Consider the following 23,813-nt stretch of genomic DNA (forward strand, 5'->3'; position numbering starts at 1 on the left):
CTTTTAACATCCTGTACACTGGGATGTCTATAAGTCTAGAACGTGTGTGTGTCTTTTAACCTTTACACTTGGATGTCTATATAATCTAGAACGTGTGTGGGTCTTTTAACCTTTACACTTGGATGTCTATATAATCTAGAACGTGTGTGGGTCTTTTAACATCCTGTACACTGGGATGTCTATACAATCTAGTACGTATGTGGGTCTTTTGACCTTTACACTTGGATGTCTATATAATCTAGAACGTGTGTGGGTCTTTTAACATCCGGTATACTGGGATGTCTATACAATCTAGAACGTATGTGGGTCTTTTAGCATCCTGTATACTGGGATGTCTATACAATCTAGTACGTTTGTGGGTCTTTTAACATCCTGTATACTGGGATGACTATACAATTTAGAACGTGTGTGGGTCTTTTAACATCCTGTATACTGGGATGTCTATGCAATCTAGAACGTGTGTGGGTCTTTTAACATTCTGTATACTGGGATGTCTATACAACCTAGAACGTGTGTGGGTCTTTTAACATCCTGTACACTGGTGGGATGTCTATACAATCTAGAACGTGTGTGGGTCTTTTAACATTCTGTATACTGGGATGTCTATACAATCTAGTACGTTTGTGGGTCTTTTAGCATCCTGTATACTGGAATGTCTATACAACCTAGAACGTGTGTGGGTCTTTTAACATCCAGTATACTGGGATGTCTATACAATCTAGAACGTGTGTGGGTCTTTTAACATCCTGTATACTGGAATGTCTATACAACCTAGAACGTGTGTGGGTCTTTTAACATCCAGTATACTGGGATGTCTATACAATCTAGAACGTGTGTGGGTCTTCTAACATCCTGTACACTGGGATGTCTATACAACCCAGTACGTGTGTGGGTCTTTTAGCATCCTGTATACTGGGATGTCTATACAATCTAGTACGTTTGTGGGTCTTTTGACCTTTACCCTTGGATGTCTATACAATCTAGAACGTGTGTGGGTCTTTAAACATCCTATATACTGGGATGTCTATACAATCTAGAACGTGTGTGGGTCTTCTAACATCCTGTATACTGGGATGTCTATAAATCTAGAACGTATGTGGGTCTTTTAACATCCGGTATACTGGGATGTCTATACAATTTAGAACGTGTGTGGGTTTTTTAACATCCTGTATACTGGGATGTCTATACAATCTAGAACGTATGTGGGTCTTTTAACATCCGGTATACTGGGATGTCTATACAATTTAGAACGTGTGTGGGTCTTTTAACATCCGGTATACTGGGATGTCTATACAACCCAGTACGTGTGTGGGTCTTTTTAACATTCTGTATACTGGGATGTCTATGCAATCTAGAACACGTGTGGGTATTTTAACATCCTGTACACTGGGATGTCTATGCAACCTAGAACGTGTATTGAAAAAAGAGGTCATAAAAAATTTGCAATGTGTGAGTGTGGTCTAAATAGAGTATTTATATCACACTCTGAGTTATGTATTGTATTAAACTGGATCTAAAATGATTTGTTCCATCTGTTAGACTGACTGTATGTACTTTGCAACTTAGCAATATTGATATTTCAACAACAAATCTATTTAAGATGAAATTTGATTTATTCTTTACAATGAAATGCTTCCGATCAAAAATAATCAAACTGTTTGAGTGCGGATATGATTCATTGGCCTCAGTACATCAGTTTTTATGCAACGGATCTAAATCACTTAAAATGTGTATACAAGCAACGTTAGCTTCACTTCACATTGCCATTACCTATTAAGAAACCTGAGCTAAACAATTAAAAACCATTGTCAATGTTGTCTCTCGACTCCTTGGACCTCTGAAGTATGCCAGGTCAAGATGCCCATCCCTAGTGCTCTAGATGTTTACATAGTCTGTTGCTATATAGGTCAGATGGATAATGACGAAATCAGAAGACCATGGCGGCTTTCATATAGTGTGATATGAGTTTGAAAAGGTCCGACCAAGCTTGCTCTACTTCCGGCGTCCATGCGTCTCCAACGGAGCTCTGGATAGCCCAGATAAACTGTGGACCAATCAGCTGCAACAGAAACGACAAATAGTTAACGGTGGACTGGATAGCCCAGATAAACTGTGGACCAATCAGCTGCAACAGAAACGACAAATAGTTAACGGTGGACCAATCAACTGCAACATAAACGATATATTGTAAACTGTGGATCAATCAGCTGCAACAGAAACGACAAATAGTTAACGGTGGACCAATCAACTGCAACATAAACGTTCTATTGTAAACTGTGGACCAATCAGATGTAACAGAAACGATCAATAGTAAACTATCAAAATAGCAATCAGCTACAATACATAATTGTAAATAGATAGGAGATAGTATGTACAACACATAAGTTAGTTTGATAGTTTTGAGTCACAGAATGTTTGCGTTTTATCTTCTAACACAGCGAAAAAAGAAGCAGCGTAACAGTTGTATATGAACACAAATATTCGCGTATGTGTTAGTAATACATTGTAATTAGGTTACACATCAAATCTTTTTAGCCCAATCGATTGACTTTGCCTTAGTAACACTTCAACGGTTTAATTTTGTTCTCAATCACTTCAGTAACGTAGATACCCTAATTAGAATATGCTAACGTAGTAAGGATATTTCAGTCAAGGAAATCGTGTATCAAATGGATTGCCTTTACTATTCATGCTTATACCTCAACGGATATACGAACCACTTTATATATCCAGGGATAATCTGAAACAATTACTTAGATTCAAAACTAAAACAGGATTAATTAGTCACTTGGCTGGGCTTTTGTTGTATAAGAAAGTACACCAATATAATGTGGGATACGCAGCGCTGTATGTTAAGGCGCACGTGATGACGTTGTTAGCAATTTTTGGGTCTGTTGCGCGTGCCTTCAAACACATTAGCCAGTCCACTAGTTTGATAGCCTGATTGTCCTGTAGTGACGGGAAGGGGAATACACCAGACGTGACGTCGTAGACTAGCTATAAAGGCGGCCGAGGTCAGAGCCTAAGCTTACTTGTTTTCATTAGTGCTTCCGCTGTGGGCTGTACGTCGCCACATAAACATGTCGACTGAACCTATGTAACCATGTGAAAGACCCCATACTTAATCTATTATTGTCTCGGATTACACATAATGGTCAAACATGGTGCTAGGATGGCACTTCAAGGTCAAAGTTATAGTCAATAGGCTAAAATGATACTTCTATCAACAGATTGATTGTTTTCATCTCTGTCTTAATTTGAGGCTATGTATTTAAAAAAAACCACGATTTCATTTCGATGCATTAAATCGGAAGTCATTTTATTCTAATTTGAACAAGTTTGGGGTTTCAGTATAATAACAGTATTAACAAAGAGTTACAGCAACGGATTACCTATTTTTGAAAGTGTATCGTCCTCGTTTATAGACAAACAACTTTATTATAAATAATTGTCCCTTCAAATGAAGTTCGGTTTGCCTGTCGACTAGGTACAGGTGGTCTTAAGGAGGCCAGTGTTTGTTTAGGACAGAAGCCGAGGTCAGTCGAAAGCCTCTCCATTATCGATAGAGTCACCTGAGCCTTTGGAACGTCTGGTACATGTCTCTCGTCTCATAAGCTTTAACGTAATAGTGATTATTTCATTTTGTGATAGGAAGTTGCATGCAACAAACTTAGAACCCATCCGTATCTATAATGACTGAAGCATCACTCATTATGTTATTACTGGAAACATTCGGGCTGTTTAAATTAGTACAAATTATTACATAAAAACAGAAATTAAATGTGTTTTCCTGTGCAAAAGCACTTGAAAGTGTAGCATATGTTAGGGGATGCGTGTATATTTTCATGAATAAATACTACCCCTACCATTCCTCTGAAGTCACATAGGGTATGCAATAAAAACATGATAGTCAATCTGAAGAAGACGAGATACATTTAGCTATAACAGTAGTGTTACTATGGCATACTGCTATGTCAGTGTTTTCATACAGCTATATCTGGAGGATATTCAAAAAGTTCCAATTTCTCCAATATTTTAAGTGAGTATATATTCCATACTGACCACTAATAGGCTTTACCAATACCATAGGTAACTACGTTTTCATACTTAAAATCTGAATTCTATTTTAGTTTATTATTACAGCGTTGAACGGCTCCACACGACTCTCTGGCGCCATTTCCCGATTTTATTGAAAGAACGAAATTTTAATAGAGCTATTTCCGTTGGCATAAAATGCCAGCTTTATTTGGTTGCCTGTATTTGTCATTATCACAAACGTAAACTGGACCTCAAAACAGATGAAATGAGTATGGTTTCAGCAATTGAATACACGAAACCTTTAAACTGAAATTTCTTTGTAAGCAATTATGTTTTGTACAATTGGGCGATAATTCATGTTGGCCTTTTATGCAAAATAAGCAATGGATAATTTTTCCTTTTTTTCTCTCTCTCTCTGATTTGTTTGTGACGATCAAAAAGTGAGCGTTTAGAACATCCTGTCTCAGGAAGTCAATGAATCAACAATGATGTTGATTCAGTCGTGACAGCCATTACTGATGTCACTGAGAGCTGTCGATAGCGTGTGATTTGTGATTATTTTCAATACTTTTTCTTATTTTCTGAGACAAACAATTTGAAGAAAACATGAACAAGAAACGCGTCAAGTCATACAATAAGTGTTGGGCGACATTGAAAAATTGTGGAAGACATATTTCATGTTCGAATTTCAATCAGTTTTAAACAAATACTATTGTAGTTTATCAATAACGGTAAAGATTATGCAAGGTCAAATTGTACGTTCTACTCACATCAATGTAATCGACCTTGGCACTATACATCACGTGGCGTGTCCCAAGGTCATGCAGCATTTCTTGTAGCTTTGCTGGCTCATTCATCCGCCCCAGGCATTTCTCAACTGTGTTCATCACTCTCAGCGCGTGCGCCTTGAGTTGTGAGCTGTGTTTTAAATCTTCTTTTGATTGTCCTTTAAACGGCATGAAAACGTCTTGCACATCTGGATGTGTTTCGAACAATCTGAAATCATAAAGACAAATATAATTTAATCACAAAGCTAATCTAAAACAACGTCAACAGCTTGTTTCGTAATTAGTTTGCAATGATGAAGTTCTTCCTCAGCTGCTAGCTAAATGGCGTCTTCGCTAGTGTCATCGATGAGCAATATCATAAGAGCCAATGCGACAAGACGAATAGAAACATAGAATTGTTCTATGTAGTGACGTTAGTTCCAAGATCATCTTTATGTTTACCAAACTAATGACAAGTGTGACATCCATCTTTCTGCCCGTGGTGTTTATGTAATCTAAATTTCAGCACTGACGTCAGTTGTCACATGACCTGACATCGCTTCTTACATCAACGATTATACAGATCGGGAATCGATATCAGTTCTGCACATCTGAGATACCTTTATTATATTTCTTGTCAATCGTTTGAAATGTATCTTAAAATGTATCGAATATTATTCAACGATTAGTTAATAACTAATATTCCTTTCTCCCTAATCGACGTTTAATCAAGTACGGAATTGGATTCGTTTTTATTGTATGATTACCTTTAAAACTCCAATCATTTAAATTAAAAAACCTTTATGTTTTAGGCCTTGCAGGATTATATCGATGCCGGAAGCTATTTTCTATCCATTTCCGTAGTAAAATGTGTACAACAAATGATCAGCTTTTTATCGCAAAAGTCTCATTAACATAAGAATCTAATTATTCAATGGAACGTAATTATTCACCTGTAAAGGTAAGAAAACCAAATAAACACTTATTGACGATTTATTGTAGCTATACACGTTACCACGAATATTCGTTCAAATATGTTTAAATATTTATTCGAATGCTCATTACTTTTTTTCTACCTTTTGCGTAAAAAGCAATCATGAAAAATATTGATGAAGTAATTACCTCGAATTAAACGGTAACAAGAACTTATACAACGGATGCTCTTAATCTAAATATCGACAATGTATAATATATACCAATTAATATCAGATGAATTTTTAATTTTGCCAACAAACAGACAAATCAAAACAAAAATGGAGTGTTTCAGTAATTTCCTTAATATTCCTTAGCCTATTTTCGTAATAATCTGGGTTTCTTTTATTTGAATGACACTCAGTTTTCAAATTATTAATGGGAATGTTCTACGCTTCATATACATTTATGTTATGAAAGTTTACGACTCTGCTTGAGATTTTGCTATATAGAGACACATCTCATATTTTTTTTACTTTTGCAGCTCTTCGCTTACGTGTGTCCCGACGCTCTGTGTCATATATATCTGATATATACCCGATATACTTTCGACTCCGAGGAGTGTTTACTGTCTCTGTTTATTGCCTTTCCAGGGCAGGTTTAATCGTTATTACCAGTACATCGTCTATGTTGGCCTCGGAATTATTTGTTTGAAATTCAAATAACACAAGCCCGCCAATTCACGGTCGTGCATTTTAAGTCTAGGTCAGTGGAAAACGCGTTGAGAAGAGCTAACGTAGCTATGGGTGTTAGGTATATTTATCTCCGCCAACAAATGGGTGTTAGGTATATTTATCTCCGCCAACAAATGCAATAGTAAAATCATGTCAGCAATGACAACATTACATCGCGATTTAGATAATCCATAACTCGAAAGTAGGTCCAAGGATGATAGTAACTTTTCATTAATATTGCAAAGTGAATTATACATTAATTGGTGAAAGCAAAAATTACTGATTTGAGTCATTTTAAATATCAATTTGGTATAAAATTCTAATGAACCATTCCACTGGGTGCTAGAACTACTAAGTTATGTAACATGTGTCTAGGTAACTAGTCTATTTTTTATGTTTTGTTTATCACCAATCACTAACAGCTGTTATTGACACAGGAACAATAGAATGAGTTGAGTAACATTTACAACAAACATGACAGATTCACGTAAGCACTGAACCATTACCAAAAGTGTAATATGTAATATATACCATTAGGGTCAAGCAAAATGATGATGTTCAGTATTGTATTCACATTGTCGGTATTCTACATTTTGGAAGGAATTCAATGCTTAAATTTACATCAAAAATTCATTTCTCTCAATCAAGAATAAATAGTCGTTTAAATTCTTAGAAGTATCAATAACATGGATATCAAACGTCTGAAGCAGACATTAATTCTTATCGATTAGATCGACACCGTATACAATGTAGGTTGTTGTCTAATGTTGGAAGATTCAATCATTATTCAACTTCCATTATTGATAATTTGTTTTATCACGCATTTTCTGGTGGTCTTACAGCTTTTTCATATTTTGAAAACGGAAGTGAGCGTCTGCCATACTTTTCCGTATCCATATGTATCATGTAATTTCAAATAAATGCTGATAGTCATGTGGATATTATTTACGGTTTATTGACAAACGCAACACCTATTTTTATTAACTATTTGTATTGCATTACACAACCTATATTTCTTAAAACATGGATATCAATCATTAATATAACAACATGATATATGTCCTACCGACATTATTGGTGAAGAAGATTTAAACATTAAGTTTTGTAACAAGGTCATTGATGTTTTATAAGGACACACAGATGGCATGATATATAATAGTTCTATTTAGTCACAGCAATGTTCTGCCATGTAATTCTCTCTATATTACAGGTATCTGATTAAATTTGGTCACAGCAATGTTTTGTCATGTTATTCTATCTATATTACAGGTATCTGATGCATTTCGTTCCATGATGGGCTGATAAAAGAATATATATTGATAAGATATTATGTGAACTAGAAAGCATAAACATTCACTAAAATCAAAGCTGAATTGCTGCGGTTAGTCTTTAAATTCAAACCAGAAATGGTTAGGTTGCACTGTTGTATCATTGCAAGTGTTTTTGCTGAAGCAAGACAATTTTCCCCGAAAAATCATTATATCGATGTTTGCGGAACCAGTAGTATACACGGCCCAAGGTCAATGGAAATGGAAAGCATGCTCGGTGATACATGTTTTAACATCGAGACGATATATTATTAGATTTCTAGCATGACCTTCAGGGGTAACTTATCTCGGCTGCAAATTTGTTTCAATTCCTTTATCATCGAAATATATGTAAACAAGTTGTTTCAGTTATAGGGATAAAGTATTTTATTTCGCGTTGGATAATTGTTCTTTTTTTTTCTTTTTGAGAGAAGAATCCTATTTGTCCTTTTCCCGAGGGAGGATTTCCATTGTCAGGTAATATAGTTCTCCAGCCTCTGCTGATGGACGCCATTGTTTTTCTGTTAGTTTATCAAAGGAATGTTTTCAGATTTGCTTATTTATGTAGGCGTTGAACAACACTTTGTTGTTTGAACCTGTGATTTTATCAATGATTTCCGTTAATGTTTATATTTCATTTAGAATTTACGTGACTAAGTTTATAACATAGTTTCCATTTATATTCATTAATCATTCACTAAAGTCATTTTTCCTTACATTTATCTCCATTGTGAGGAAGATCGTCTCAGACGGTGTATCAGGCATCAGAAATAGTCGTACAGAATAACAAGCACCACATTGGATGAAACTAAGATAAAGTAATGGAATAATGGATCTTGGTCATAAAAATATGATAACTAGCGCAAAACATCTTAAGATAACCTCATTAAAAAATTAAATAAATAAATAAATTACAAGATAAAAAGTATGAACATTTTCTTTATTCCCGTATCTGCAAACGTCTCCAGAATCAATCCTTTCATTATTTAATGGTTTTAAAGAGATAAGGTAATTAAACTTTCATGTGACGTCCTTGATTTCTAATAACTCCTCATTATATAGCTTGCAACATCTTTGCTTCATTAATGGTTATTTGTCTATAAATTTTCCCTATGTGTGGCAGGATCATCCTCACAATTATAACCTTGAAGGGAAGGAAACACATTAAGTTTATATAAAAAGCAATATTATCCAATTACATTTCTTTCTGTACATCTTCCAATTAGTAAAAACTGCACTTCAAGGTTTGCAAGGTAGTTATTACAAATATGCATATAGGACTTTTAAATAGATGTTTATTGATATTCTGAACCAAACAGTCGACACATTTTTTTTTTCTTTTTAAATATACCGTGATTTCATTTCAGGATGCTAGAACCTGTTTATAAGCCCGTATGTAAACTACGACAAAGGTTAACGTGATGTGGATGGTATTCCAAACACTTACATTGTAGCAAAAGAAAAGGCAGCGGTGCAATCTACTTTCACAGAAATGTTATTTTAGTCTTCTGTAAATTTTGTTAACAGCAACTTTTTGGTATTTTACTGCAGAAAAAAGAAAGTAATTACATGAAATTGCAATTTTTGGTGTCTCGAACTTACAAAACACATTGAGCAGAAGATGAGAGGAGCTGGTGGGAGTCTGGCCTATATCAATATACATTCCAGTTTCCATTAAACTATAACACGTCGTGACACGCTGTTGTCATAAACACCTTTTGATCAGCTGGCCGTTATTTATACCAAACAATACTTTACTATGCATTATATATCCTCTTCATTTTTCCTTAGAAACTTATGTTTAATCTTGATGAAAGGTTTTAGATGCGTTTGTTACCTAGAGTTAACCCTGACAGATAAGCCTGATATGATAGCTACCTAATTGTTTTATTGTGTTATGGTACATCATCAGACTTGTACAATACTAGGTCATATATAATTAGAATACGTTACAATGATTGTCCCAGGGGAGTGTCCACAGACATTACGCGTGTTTAACAGTATTCTGGAGAGGATATAACCCCGACACAAACTATATCGTTATTCAGTCAATATGGTTAGCTCGTCCCAACAAGTCTTAGATAATATTCTTCTCTCTGTCTACGGTACTCAGCAAATGGTTACTAGTTATTAGTTTTTCTATGCGAGACGAATGTAGTAACAATATATACGTACCATTCTGACGTGAGCATCGCATGTATATCATGTATAAATTGTCAATAAAGCGGTGCATTTATGCCAATTCTTTTCTCGTAATATTTATAAAAAAAAATACTTGCAATACATCCCATACAAAAAACTCTGACGGTTTAACAAGACTTTTCCTGACAAGTCTTTGGTAGACAAACTGAATGACACCGAGTAAGTTTATAGCTTCAATATCTGACCTGATATATTTACAAACATCAAGCTAACAAGGAACTAACAATAATGGTAATATATATATTCATCGCTGATGTTTTGTTTCAAAGGATGTCATTATTTGAAACCTTTCAATGTTCTATCAATCTCATCGGTCAACAGCCCGCCAATCAGAGTGTACAAACACAAAGTATTCACTGGCCGTTATGGTCGTTCGGTAAAAACAACACTTTATGGAACTATTGACATTTGTATAACGATGTCAAATGATACATTATCTTCACCTCAGATGTAGTTTTTACGTACAAATGACTCCTTTAAAAGTTACGATTTAGTCAGACTGTTTGGTTTAACAACAGCAAAATTAATTAGACAACTTGGTATTTGTTGAAACAGTTATCATAAATATTCTGATGTTCTAGTATTGACGTTTCATTCCTAGTCTTGAATAGGTTCATATGTCCTCTGGTAAATTCCCTTATGAGTCGTGTTGTAAGGATGGCATTTCTAATTGAGACATTATGTCTTTTTTATCTGGGATAAATACCTTTTCTACCGGCTACATGTACTAATGTATTTTAAGCAGGTTTTTATATAGTTTGTAGATCTTTTAAAGGAATTTGTGGTATTGTTCAAAAACCAAATACGCACTAACCACTAATTAGTACATTTGGTTTTAATCATCCAGGACCTATTTTGATAGAGTATTGAAACAGTACTCATAACCCTAAAACAAAGTTCATAAAAGTTATCAGATCCCTTAAAGTAAACATAAATACAAACTAGTGATAAACTGACGGAAACTAAAGAAAATATAAACAGAAACAAATAGAATACAGTATAAACTGAGCAGAGCCGGGCATTCCGGGAACGCAAGCGTTGTCTGCTCTGTCGACATCTTCAAATATAAACGATAGTAAAGAATATGTTGTTGTAGACAGAGTGGTATTGGTTTAACAAGTAAAATTCCCAATCTGTTACAATAAATTGAATCGCTTAAAATGGGAATTCCGGTTTAAAGTGATGAGCTAATATAGTAAAAAGACGGTTTAAACTACTATCTTATTTAATATATCATGCCATATTGGTGGGGCAGCGAACTTGTTTTCATCTAGCTCGCTGTGTGGCGTAATTCTGTGGAATCCCCAAAGCAGGATGTAGCCTGTCCTATGTTCAGCGAGTATAGTCATTATCAGTATATTACAGCCTGTCCTATGTTCAGCGACTATAGTCATTATTAGTATATTACAGCCTGTCCTATGTTCAGCGACTATAGTCATTATTAGTATATTACAGCCTGTCCTATGTTCAGCGACTATAGTCTATTACAGCTGTCCTATGTCGACTATAGTCATTATTAGTATATTACAGCCTGTCCTATGTTCAGGCGACTATAGTCATTATTAGTATATTACAGCCTGTCCTATGTTCAGCGACTATAGTCATTATTAGTATATTACAGCCTGTCCTATGTTCGGCGACTATAGTCATTATTAGTATATTACAGCCTGTCCTATGTTCAGCGACTATATAGTCATTATAGTATATTACAGCCTGTCCTATGTTCAGCGACTATAGTCATTATCAGTATATTACAGCCTGTCCTATGTTCAGCGACTATAGTCATTATTAGTATATTACAGCCTGTCCTATGTTCAGCGACTATAGTCATTATTAGTATATTACAGCCTGTCCTATGTTCAGCGACTATAGTCATTATTAGTATATTACAGCCTGTCCTATGTTCAGCGACTATAGTCATTATTAGTATATTACAGCCTGTCCTATGTTCAGCGACTATAGTCATTATTAGTATATTACAGCCTGTCCTATGTTCAGCGACTATAGTCATTATTAGTATATTACAGCCTGTCCTATGTTCAGCGACTATAGTCATTATTAGTATATTACAGCCTGTCCTATGTTCAGCGACTATAGTCATTATTAGTATATTACAGCCTGTCCTATGTTCAGCGACTATAGTCATTATTAGTATATTACAGCCTGTCCTATGTTCAGCGACTATAGTCATTATTAGTATATTACAGCCTGTCCTATGTTCAGCGACTATAGTCATTATTAGTATATTACAGCCTGTCCTATGTTCAGCGACTATAGTCATTATTAGTATATTACAGCCTGTCCTATGTTCAGCGACTATAGTCATTATTAGTATATTACAGCCTGTCCTATGTTCAGCGACTATAGTCATTATTAGTATATTACAGCCTGTCCTATGTTCAGCGACTATAGTCATTATTAGTATATTACAGCCTGTCCTATGTTCAGCGACTATAGTCATTATAGTATATTACAGCCTGTCCTATGTTCAGCGACTATTATCATTAATAGTATATTACAGCCTGTCCTATTGTTCAGCGACTATAGTCATTATTAGTATATTACAGCCTGTCCTATGTTCAGCGACTATAGTCATTATTAGTATATTACAGCCTGTCCTATGTTCAGCGACTATAGTCATTATTAGTATATTACAGCCTGTCCTATGTTCAGCGACTATAGTCATTATTAGTATATTACAGCCTGTCCTATGTTCAGCGACTATAGTCATTATTAGTATATTACAGCCTGTCCTATGTTCAGCGACTATAGTCATTATCAGTATATTACAGCCTGTCCTATGTTCAGCGACTATAGTCATTATAGTAATTACAGCCTGTCCTATGTTCAGCGACTATAGTCATTATTAGTATATTACAGCCTGTCCTATGTTCAGCGACTATAGTCATTATTAGTATATTACAGCCTGTCCTATGTTCAGCGACTATAGTCATTATTAGTATATTACAGCCTGTCCTATGTTCAGCGACTATAGTCATTATTAGTATATTACAGCCTGTCCTATGTTCAGCGACTATAGTCATTATTAGTATATTACAGCCTGTCCTATGTTCAGCGACTATAGTCATTATTAGTATATTACAGCCTGTCCTATGTTCAGCGACTATAGTCATTATCAGTATATTACAGCCTGTCCTATGTTCAGCGACTATAGTCATTATTAGTATATTACAGCCTGTCCTATGTTCAGCGACTATAGTCATTATTAGTATATTACAGCCTGTCCTATGTTCAGCGACTATAGTCATTATTAGTATATTACAGCCTGTCCTATGTTCAGCGACTATAGTCATTATCAGTATATTACAGCCTGTCCTATGTTCAGCGACTATAGTCATTATTAGTATATTACAGCCTGTCCTATGTTCAGCGACTATAGTCATTATTAGTATATTACAGCCTGTCCTATGTTCGGCGACTATAGTCATTATTAGTATATTACAGCCTGTCCTATGTTCAGCGACTATAGTCATTATTAGTATATTACAGCCTGTCCTATGTTCAGCGACTATAGTCATTATTAGTATATTACAGCCTGTCCTATGTTCAGCGACTATAGTCATTATTAGTATATTACAGCCTGTCCTATGTTCAGCGACTATAGTCATTATTAGTATATTACAGCCTGTCCTATGTTCAGCGACTATAGTCATTATTAGTATATTACAGCCTGTCCTATGTTCAGCGACTATAGTCATTATTAGTGTATTACAGCCTGTCCTATGTTCGGCGACTATAGTCATTATTAGATATATTACAGCCTGTCCTATGTTCAGCGACTATAGTCATTATTAGTATATTACAGCCTGTCCTATGTTCAGCGACTATAGTCATTATTAGTATATTACAGCCTGTCCTATGTTCAGCGACTATAGTCATTATTAGTATATTACAGCCTGTCCTATGTTCAGCGACTATAGTCATTATTAGTATATTACAGCCTGTCTATTACAGCCTGTCATTATGTATATTCAGCCTGTCTATCACGACTATAGTCATTATCAGTATATTACAGCCTGTCCTATGTTCAGCGACTATAGTCATTATTAGTATATTACAGCCTGTCCTATGTTCAGCGACTATAGTCATTATTAGTATATTACAGCCTGTCCTATGTTCGGCGACTATAGTCATTATTAGTATATTACAGCCTGTCCTATGTTCAGCGACTATAGTCATTATCAGTATATTACAGCCTGTCCTATGTTCGGCGACTATAGTCATTATCAGTATATTACAGCCTGTCCTATGTTCAGCGACTATAGTCATTATTAGTATATTACAGCCTGTCCTATGTTCAGCGACTATAGTCATTATTAGTATATTACAGCCTGTCCTATGTTCAGCGACTATAGTCATTATTAGTATATTACAGCCTGTCCTATGTTCAGCGACTATAGTCATTATATTAGTATATTACAGCCTGTCCTATGTTCAGCGACTATAGTCATTATTAGTATATTACAGCCTGTCCTATGTCGGCGACTATAGTCATTATAGTATATTTACAGCTATGTCATTATTAGTATATTACAGCTGTCCTGTCTATAGGCGACTATAGTCATTATTAGTATATTACAGCCTGTCCTATGTTCAGCGACTATAGTCATTATTAGTATATTACAGCCTGTCCTATGTTCAGCGGGACTATAGTCATTATTAGTATATTACAGCCTGTCCTATGTTCAGCGACTATAGTCATTATTAGTATATTACAGCCTGTCCTATGTTCGGCGACTATAGTCATTATTAGTATATTACAGCCTGTCCTATGTTCAGCGACTATAGTCATTATTAGTATATTACAGCCTGTCCTATGTTCAGCGACTATAGTCATTATTAGTATATTACAGCCTGTCCTATGTTCAGCGACTATAGTCATTATTAGTATATTACAGCCTGTCCTATGTTCAGCGACTATAGTCATTATTAGTATATTACAGCCTGTCCTATGTTCAGCGACTATAGTCATTATTAGTATATTACAGCCTGTCCTATGTTCAGCGACTATAGTCATTATCAGTATATTACAGCCTGTCCTATGTTCGGCGACTATAGTCATTATTAGTATATTACAGCCTGTCCTATGTTCAGCGACTATAGTCATTATTAGTATATTACAGCCTGTCCTATGTTCAGCGACTATAGTCATTATTAGTATATTACAGCCTGTCCTATGTTCAGCGACTATAGTCATTATTAGTATATTACAGCCTGTCCTATGTTCAGCGACTATAGTCATTATTAGTATATTACAGCCTGTCCTATGTTCAGCGACTATAGTCATTATTAGTGTATTACAGCCTGTCCTATGTTCGGCGACTATAGTATTATTATTCAGCCTGTCCATGTAGCGACTATAGTCATTATCAGTATATTACAGCCTGTCCTATGTTCAGCGACTATAGTCATTATTAGTATATTACAGCCTGTCCTATGTTCGGCGACTATAGTCATTATTAGTATATTACAGCCTGTCCTATGTTCAGCGACTATAGTCATTATTAGTATATTACAGCCTGTCCTATGTTCAGCGACTATAGTCATTATCAGTATATTACAGCCTGTCCTATGTTCGCGACTATAGTCATTATTAGTATATTACAGCCTGTCCTATGTTCGGCGACTATAGTCATTATTAGTATATTACAGCCTGTCCTATGTTCAGCGACTATAGTCATTATTAGTATATTACAGCCTGTCCTATGTTCGGCGACTATAGTCATTATTAGTATATTACAGCCTGTCCTATGTTCAGCGACTATAGTCATTATTAGTATATTACAGCCTGTCCTATGTTCAGCGACTATAGTCATTATTAGTATAGTATATTACAGCCTGTCCTATGTTCCTATAGTTCAGCGACTATAGTCATTATTAGTATATTACAGCCTGTCCTATGTTCAGCGACTATAGTCATTATTAGTATATTACAGCCTGTCCTATGTTCAGCGACTATAGTCATTATCAGTATATTACAGCCTGTCCTATGTTCAGCGACTATAGTCATTATCAGTATATTACAGCCTGTCCTATGTTCAGCGACTATAGTCATTATCAGTATATTACAGCCTATCCTATGTCCGGCGACTATAGTCATTATCAGTATATTACAGCCTGTCCTATGTTCAGCGACTATAGTCATTATTAGTATATTACAGCCTGTCCTATGTTCAGCGACTATAGTCATTATTAGTATATTACAGCCTGTCCTATGTTCAGCGACTATAGTACAGCCTGTCCTATGTTCAGCTACTATAGTCATTATTAGTATATTACAGCCTGTCCTATGTCCGGCGACTATAGTCATTATCAGTATATTACAGCCTGTCCTATGTTCAGCGACTATAGTCATTATCAGTATATTACAGCCTGTCCTATGTTCAGCGACTATAGTCATTATTAGTATATTACAGCCTGTCCTATGTTCAGCGACTATAGTCATTATTAGTATATTACAGCCTGTCCTATGTTCAGCGACTATAGTCATTATTAGTATATTACAGCCTGTCCTATGTTCAGCGACTATAGTCATTATTAGTATATTACAGCCTGTCCTATGTTCAGCGACTATAGTCCATTAGCGCTATGTCATTATTAGTATATTACAGCCTGTCCTATGTTCAGGCGACTATAGTCATTATTAGTATATTACAGCCTGTCCTATGTTCAGCGACTATAGTCATTATTAGTATATTACAGCCTGTCCTATGTTCGCGACGACATTATTAGTATATTCAGCCTGTCCTATGTTAGCGACTATAGTCATTATTAGTATATTACAGCCTGTCCTATGTTCAGCGACTATAGTCATTATTAGTATATTACAGTCCTATGTTCGCGACTTATCATATAGTATATTACAGCCTGTCCTATGTTCAGCGACTATAGTCATTATTAGTATATTACAGCCTGTCCTATGTTCAGCGACTATAGTCATTATAGTATATTACAGCCTGTCCTATGTTCGGCGACTATAGTCATTATTAGTATATTACAGCCTGTCCTATGTTCAGCGACTATAGTCATTATTAGTATATTACAGCCTGTCCTATGTTCAGCGACTATAGTCATTATTAGTATATTACAGCCTGTCCAATGTTCAGCGACTATAGTCATTATCAGTATATTACAGCCTGTCCTATGTTCGGCGACTATAGTCATTATCAGTAAATCCTATGTGTTCTATGTAAAAATCCTGGTGTATAACGATGGCGGATGCACTCCCCAATATTACGCTCTTTTTACGTTTAGTATATTACTATATACTATATACTACGTCCAGACAACATCCAAAATCATTACAGAACGTACTGAGCTATGAACAACACAAAACACCTGTGTAATCAGATAAAAAACAACCGACCCACAGTTAGCTTGAAAGTTAGTGGCAGCTAGGATGCTGTTTTATCTACTCGTCCATCGGTGTCCCTCCCGTGAACTCTTGTCCCCTACTGCGAACTCATGTCCCCTTCCGTGAACTCCTGTCCCCTCCCGTGAACTCCTGTGGATATTTCTTCATGACAGATATGACTTGTGTCTGTACGTGTTCAACCTGCATATGCGATAATGGTAAGCACGTTTAAGTTTATTGGAGATTAGGTCTGGTACCTTTACAATCTCCTAGTGTTGCAAGGATAATTACATCTCCGACAGATAAACAGAATCGGCATTATATTTCACCAACATCTTGATTATTTCTGCCAAAAACAGCATCAGAACAAATCTCATATGATCCCAGTAGCATTAATATTTTTGTTATGCATTTGTAGAGTAAAATCAGCGCTGCAGTATTGATAGCTATCCTAATTTAGCAGGCTAACTCGCAGATTCTCTGTATCCATATTGCCCATCTAATCATAGCTTTCGAGGTTTAATCAACTTGAGAGGGAGTGGAATTAAGTTCCGAATTAGGCTACATTAGATATACGACTGCATCTACTGAAGTAGATCTAGTCTCGTGCAGCACGTGAGATCCTTGATCTCAGGGACGATACGGATATGTTTGAAGTCATCTGACCTCGGAGTTGTCAGATATTTACTCGTGAAATCCGTATCACAGTCCAGTATCAACTCTTGGGTCAAAACGTATCTAAAACGATTAGAGACCAACCGCTCTCGTTAACTGGTTTGCTTTAATGAAGGGACTAATTTTCTAAACTTTACTTCCGATGTGTCAACTTCCGTCGATTAATATCGATTGTATCCTATCTGGACAATTTGAGATTCGATTTATGAATTTTAGCTGTTTGAAGTTTGTTTGAACGCCCTATTTTCTTATTTATCAGTAAAAATCGAAGAGGTGTTTTCGTTTGAAGCGGAATTCAAGTAAAGCTGATAAGGACATAACATGTAGTTAAATACACTTAGTCAGCGTGATAAATAACAAAACATTGTACTCTGTTAGGTTATTTGCGGATATTTAAGAATACTTGAATTTAGAAAGTTATATAATGTAATAATCAAATATGTCAACATATCATTTATGTTTAAGTATTTCAACTGTCTTTCTATCCGATTGATATATATATATATATAAACAATAACGACAACGACTGACACTCACTAGTCAGTCGTTATTGTTTTTATTTCTTATAGATTTCGTCCGTAAGGATTTTTCTTTAAATTTATCATATATTTATATATATATATATCAGATACGTTGATTAAATGGTATGTTATAAAGTACACTGCACGGTAAGCTTTCTGAAACACCTTCATGGTTTCAAAGACATGATACTTTATACATAATTATACATGTATATAAATTATAACAATCAACCCATTCATCAATAGTAACACAATAACAATTCTTATACATTTACGTTTAAAGCATAAATAATAAGCAATATATAAATTATGAAGCAGGATGTTTGAGGACAGCTCATACCGTATTTTTGCGGGTTATAATTTTTCGCGAGTATGGCCTGTAACTAGATAATGAAATAAAAAAAAAATCCGATTGGACTTCAATGATCCGCGAAAATAACCAGCTATACAGATTTAACAAACGGGATATGGAATCCATCCATGATAGCATGATTAAGTATCGATAATATTTTTGCTATGTATTTACACACGAGATTTAGAGTTTAGATATTATAAATATTAGCAAGTTCTCATAGAAACAATGACAGGTGCAGTAATGATGACATGATTACAACGCCATGTAATAAGTACGAATATATTGTAAAGCAGGAGGTATCATCACTAAACTATTTTTAACATCATCATTTAATTTCAAAAGACATCGACTTATAATAATAAGAGAACATAGTAAGTATGCACGGTACCATTAACAAACTGAGTTATTTTCATAATCGTATCTGTGATAATAAGTAAATAAATAAATTCATAATACTAAACAGTCTATAAAACCTTGCAAAGACAAGAAGATGGCATAATTATATAAGTATTGTACAGATATAGAGCCCTTGGCCTTCGATAATATCATATTAACGGTTGAAATAACATCATCCAGTACGGATAGAGTTTAATGACGTGATTAGCAGTAAGATGTCCCTACTCAGACAAATGTTTAGGGGCTAGATATCCCAGCATGTTCCTTTTATACCCAATTAACTTTGATTATGAGGTCGGTGATGTTGAGTATTTCTGTAATTGGTATCCCAAAGCAACAGCGAGGAATAGGATATGATTATACAGAGACAACACATTATACCTATGTGACCATGTTGTAACAAATCTAATGAATTGTACGAGTTCTGTATAATACTGATCATATAGTAAAGTGTCGCTCATCAACACTGTACTCATGTAATATACCATACATAAGATATTATCATACCGATACTGATCATATAGTAAAGTGTCGCTCATCAACACTGTACTCATGTAATATACCATACATAGGATATTATCATACTGATACTGATCATATAGTAAAGTGTCGCTCATCAACACTGTACTCATGTAATATACCATACATAGGATATTATCATACTGATACTGATCATAGAGTAAAGTGTCGCTCATCAACACTGTACTCATGTAATATACCATACATAGGATATTATCATACTGATACTGATCATATAGTAAAGTGTCGCTCATCAACACTGTACTCATGTAATATACCATACATAGGATATTATCATACTGATACTGATCATATAGTAAAGTGTCGCTCATCAACACTGTACTCATGTAATATACCATACATAGGATATTATCATACTGATACTGATCATATAGTAAAGTGTCGCTCATCAACACTGTACTCATGTAATATACCATACATAGGATATTATCATACTGATACTGATCATATAGTAAAGTGTCGCTCATCAACACACTCTGTACATACATAGGATATTATCATACTGATACTGATACATAGAGTAAAGTGTTCATCAACATACTCTGTAATATACCATACATGATACACTGATCATAGAGTAAAGTGTCGCTCATCAACACTGTACTCATGTAATATACCATACATAGGATATTATCATACTGATACTGATCATATAGTAAAGTGTCGCTCATCAACACTGTACTCATGTAATATACCATACATAGGATATTATCATACTGATACTGATCATATAGTAAAGTGTCGCTCATCAACACTGTACTCATGTAATATACCATACATAGGATATTATCATACTGATACTGATCATATAGTAAAGTGTCGCTCATCAACACTGTACTCATGTAATATACCATACATAGGATATTATCATACTGATACTGATCATATAGTAAAGTGTCGCTCATCAACACTGTACTCATGTAATATACCATACATAGGATATTATCATACTGATACTGATCATATAGTAAAGTGTCGCTCATCAACACTGTACTCATGTAATATACCATACATAGGATATTATCATACTGATACTGATCATATAGTAAAGTGTCGCTCATCAACACTGTACTCATGTAATATACCATACATAGGATATTATCATACTGATACTGATCATATAGTAAAGTGTCGCTCATCAACACTGTACTCATGTAATATACCATACATAGGATATTATCATACTGATACTGATCATATAGTAAAGTGTCGCTCATCAACACTGTACTCATGTAATATACCATACATAGGATATTATCATACTGATACTGATCATATAGTAAAGTGTCGCTCATCAACACTGTACTCATGTAATATACCATACATAGGATATTATCATACTGATACTGATCATATAGTAAAGTGTCGCTCATCAACACTGTACTCATGTAATATACCATACATAGGATATTATCATACTGATACTGATCATATAGTAAAGTGTCGCTCATCAACACTGTACTCATGTAATATACCATACATAGGATATTATCATACTGATACTGATCATATAGTAAAGTGTCGCTCATCAACACTGTACTCATGTAATATACCATACATAGGATATTATCATACTGATACTGATCATATAGTAAAGTGTCGCTCATCAACACTGTACTCATGTAATATACCATACATAGGATATTATCATACTGATACTGATCATATAGTAAAGTGTCGCTCATCAACACTGTACTCATGTAATATACCATACATAGGATATTATCATACTGATACTGATCATATAGTAAAGTGTCGCTCATCAACACTGTACTCATGTAATATACCATACATAGGATATTATCATACTGATACTGATCATATAGTAAAGTGTCGCTCATCAACACTGTACTCATGTAATATACCATACATAGGATATTATCATACTGATACTGATCATATAGTAAAGTGTCGCTCATCAACACTGTACTCATGTAATATACCATACATAGGATATTATCATACTGATACTGATCATATAGTAAAGTGTCGCTCATCAACACTGTACTCATGTAATATACCATACATAGGATATTATCATACTGATACTGATCATATAGTAAAGTGTCGCTCATCAACACTGTACTCATGTAATATACCATACATAGGATATTATCATACTGATACTGATCATATAGTAAAGTGTCGCTCATCAACACTGTACTCATGTAATATACCATACATAGGATATTATCATACTGATACTGATCATATAGTAAAGTGTCGCTCATCAACACTGTACTCATGTAATATACCATACATAGGATATTATCATACTGATACTGATCATAGAGTAAAGTGTCGCTCATCAACACAGTACTCATGTAATATACCATACATAGGATATTATCATACTGATACTGATCATATAGTAAAGTGTCGCTCATCAACACTGTACTCATGTAATATACCATACATAGGATATTATCATACTGATACTGATCATATAGTAAAGTGTCGCTCATCAACACTGTACTCATGTAATATACCATACATAGGATATTATCATACTGATACTGATCATATAGTAAAGTGTCGCTCATCAACACTGTACTCATGTAATATACCATACATAGGATATTATCATACTGATACTGATCATATAGTAAAGTGTCGCTCATCAACACTGTACTCATGTAATATACCATACATAGGATATTATCATACTGATACTGATCATATAGTAAAGTGTCGCTCATCAACACTGTACTCATGTAATATACCATACATAGGATATTATCATACTGATACTGATCATATAGTAAAGTGTCGCTCATCAACACTGTACTCATGTAATATACCATACATAGGATATTATCATACTGATACTGATCATATAGTAAAGTGTCCGCTCATCAACACTGTACTCATGTAATATACCATACATAGGATATTATCATACTGATACTGATCATAGAGTAAAGTGTCGCTCATCAACACTGTACTCATGTAATATACCATACATAGGATATTATCATACTGATACTGATCATATAGTAAAGTGTCGCTCATCAACACTGTACTCATGTAATATACCATACATAGGATATTATCATACTGATACTGATCATAGAGTAAAGTGTCGCTCATCAACACTGTACTCATGTAATATACCATACATAGGATATTATCATACTGATACTGATCATATAGTAAAGTGTCGCTCATCAACACTGTACTCATGTAATATACCATACATAGGATATTATCATACTGATACTGATCATATAGTAAAGTGTCGCTCATCAACACTGTACTCATGTAATATACCATACATAGGATATTATCATACTGATACTGATCATATAGTAAAGTGTCGCTCATCAACACTGTACTCATGTAATATACCATACATAGGATATTATCATACCGATACTGATCATAGAGTAAAGTGTCGCTCATCAACACTGTACTCATGTAATATACCATACATAGGATATTATCATACCGATACTGATCATATAGTAAAGTGTCGCTCATCAACACTACACTCATGTAATATACCATACATAGGATATTATCATACTGATACTGATCATATAGTAAAGTGTCGCTCATCAACACTGTACTCATGTAATATACCATACATAGGATATTATCATACTGATACTGATCATATAGTAAAGTGTCGCTCATCAACACTGTACTCATGTAATATACCATACATAGGATATTATCATACTGATACTGATCATATAGTAAAGTGTCGCTCATCAACACTGTACTCATGTAATATACCATACATAGGATATTATCATACTGATACTGATCATATAGTAAAGTGTCGCTCATCAACACTGTACTCATGTAATATACCATACATAGGATATTATCATACTGATACTGATCATATAGTAAAGTGTCGCTCATCAACACTGTACTCATGTAATATACCATACATAGGATATTATCATACTGATACTGATCATATAGTAAAGTGTCGCTCATCAACACTGTACTCATGTAATATACCATACATAGGATATTATCA

The 23,813-nt window shown here is 34.7% G+C and overlaps 1 protein-coding gene across 1 annotated transcript in view; it reads right to left on the reverse strand.

Annotated features, from left to right (window-relative positions):
• Positions 1 to 1,594: 1,594 nt before the first annotated feature.
• Positions 1,595 to 23,813, reverse strand: part of LOC138319189 (uncharacterized) — a 43,907-nt gene continuing 21,688 nt past the window's right edge. Inside the window, exons 2-3 of the mRNA XM_069262164.1 lie at positions 4,809 to 5,034; positions 1,595 to 2,059 (exon numbers count right to left, since the gene is read on the reverse strand). Coding sequence (XP_069118265.1) covers positions 1,928 to 2,059; positions 4,809 to 5,034 — 358 coding nt within the window. The 3' untranslated portion in view covers positions 1,595 to 1,927. The remainder of the gene's footprint in view (positions 2,060 to 4,808; positions 5,035 to 23,813) is intronic.

This window comes from Argopecten irradians, chromosome 3 (assembly GCF_041381155.1).
Source record: "Argopecten irradians isolate NY chromosome 3, Ai_NY, whole genome shotgun sequence".
NCBI classification, from domain to species: Eukaryota; Metazoa; Mollusca; class Bivalvia; order Pectinida; family Pectinidae; genus Argopecten; species Argopecten irradians.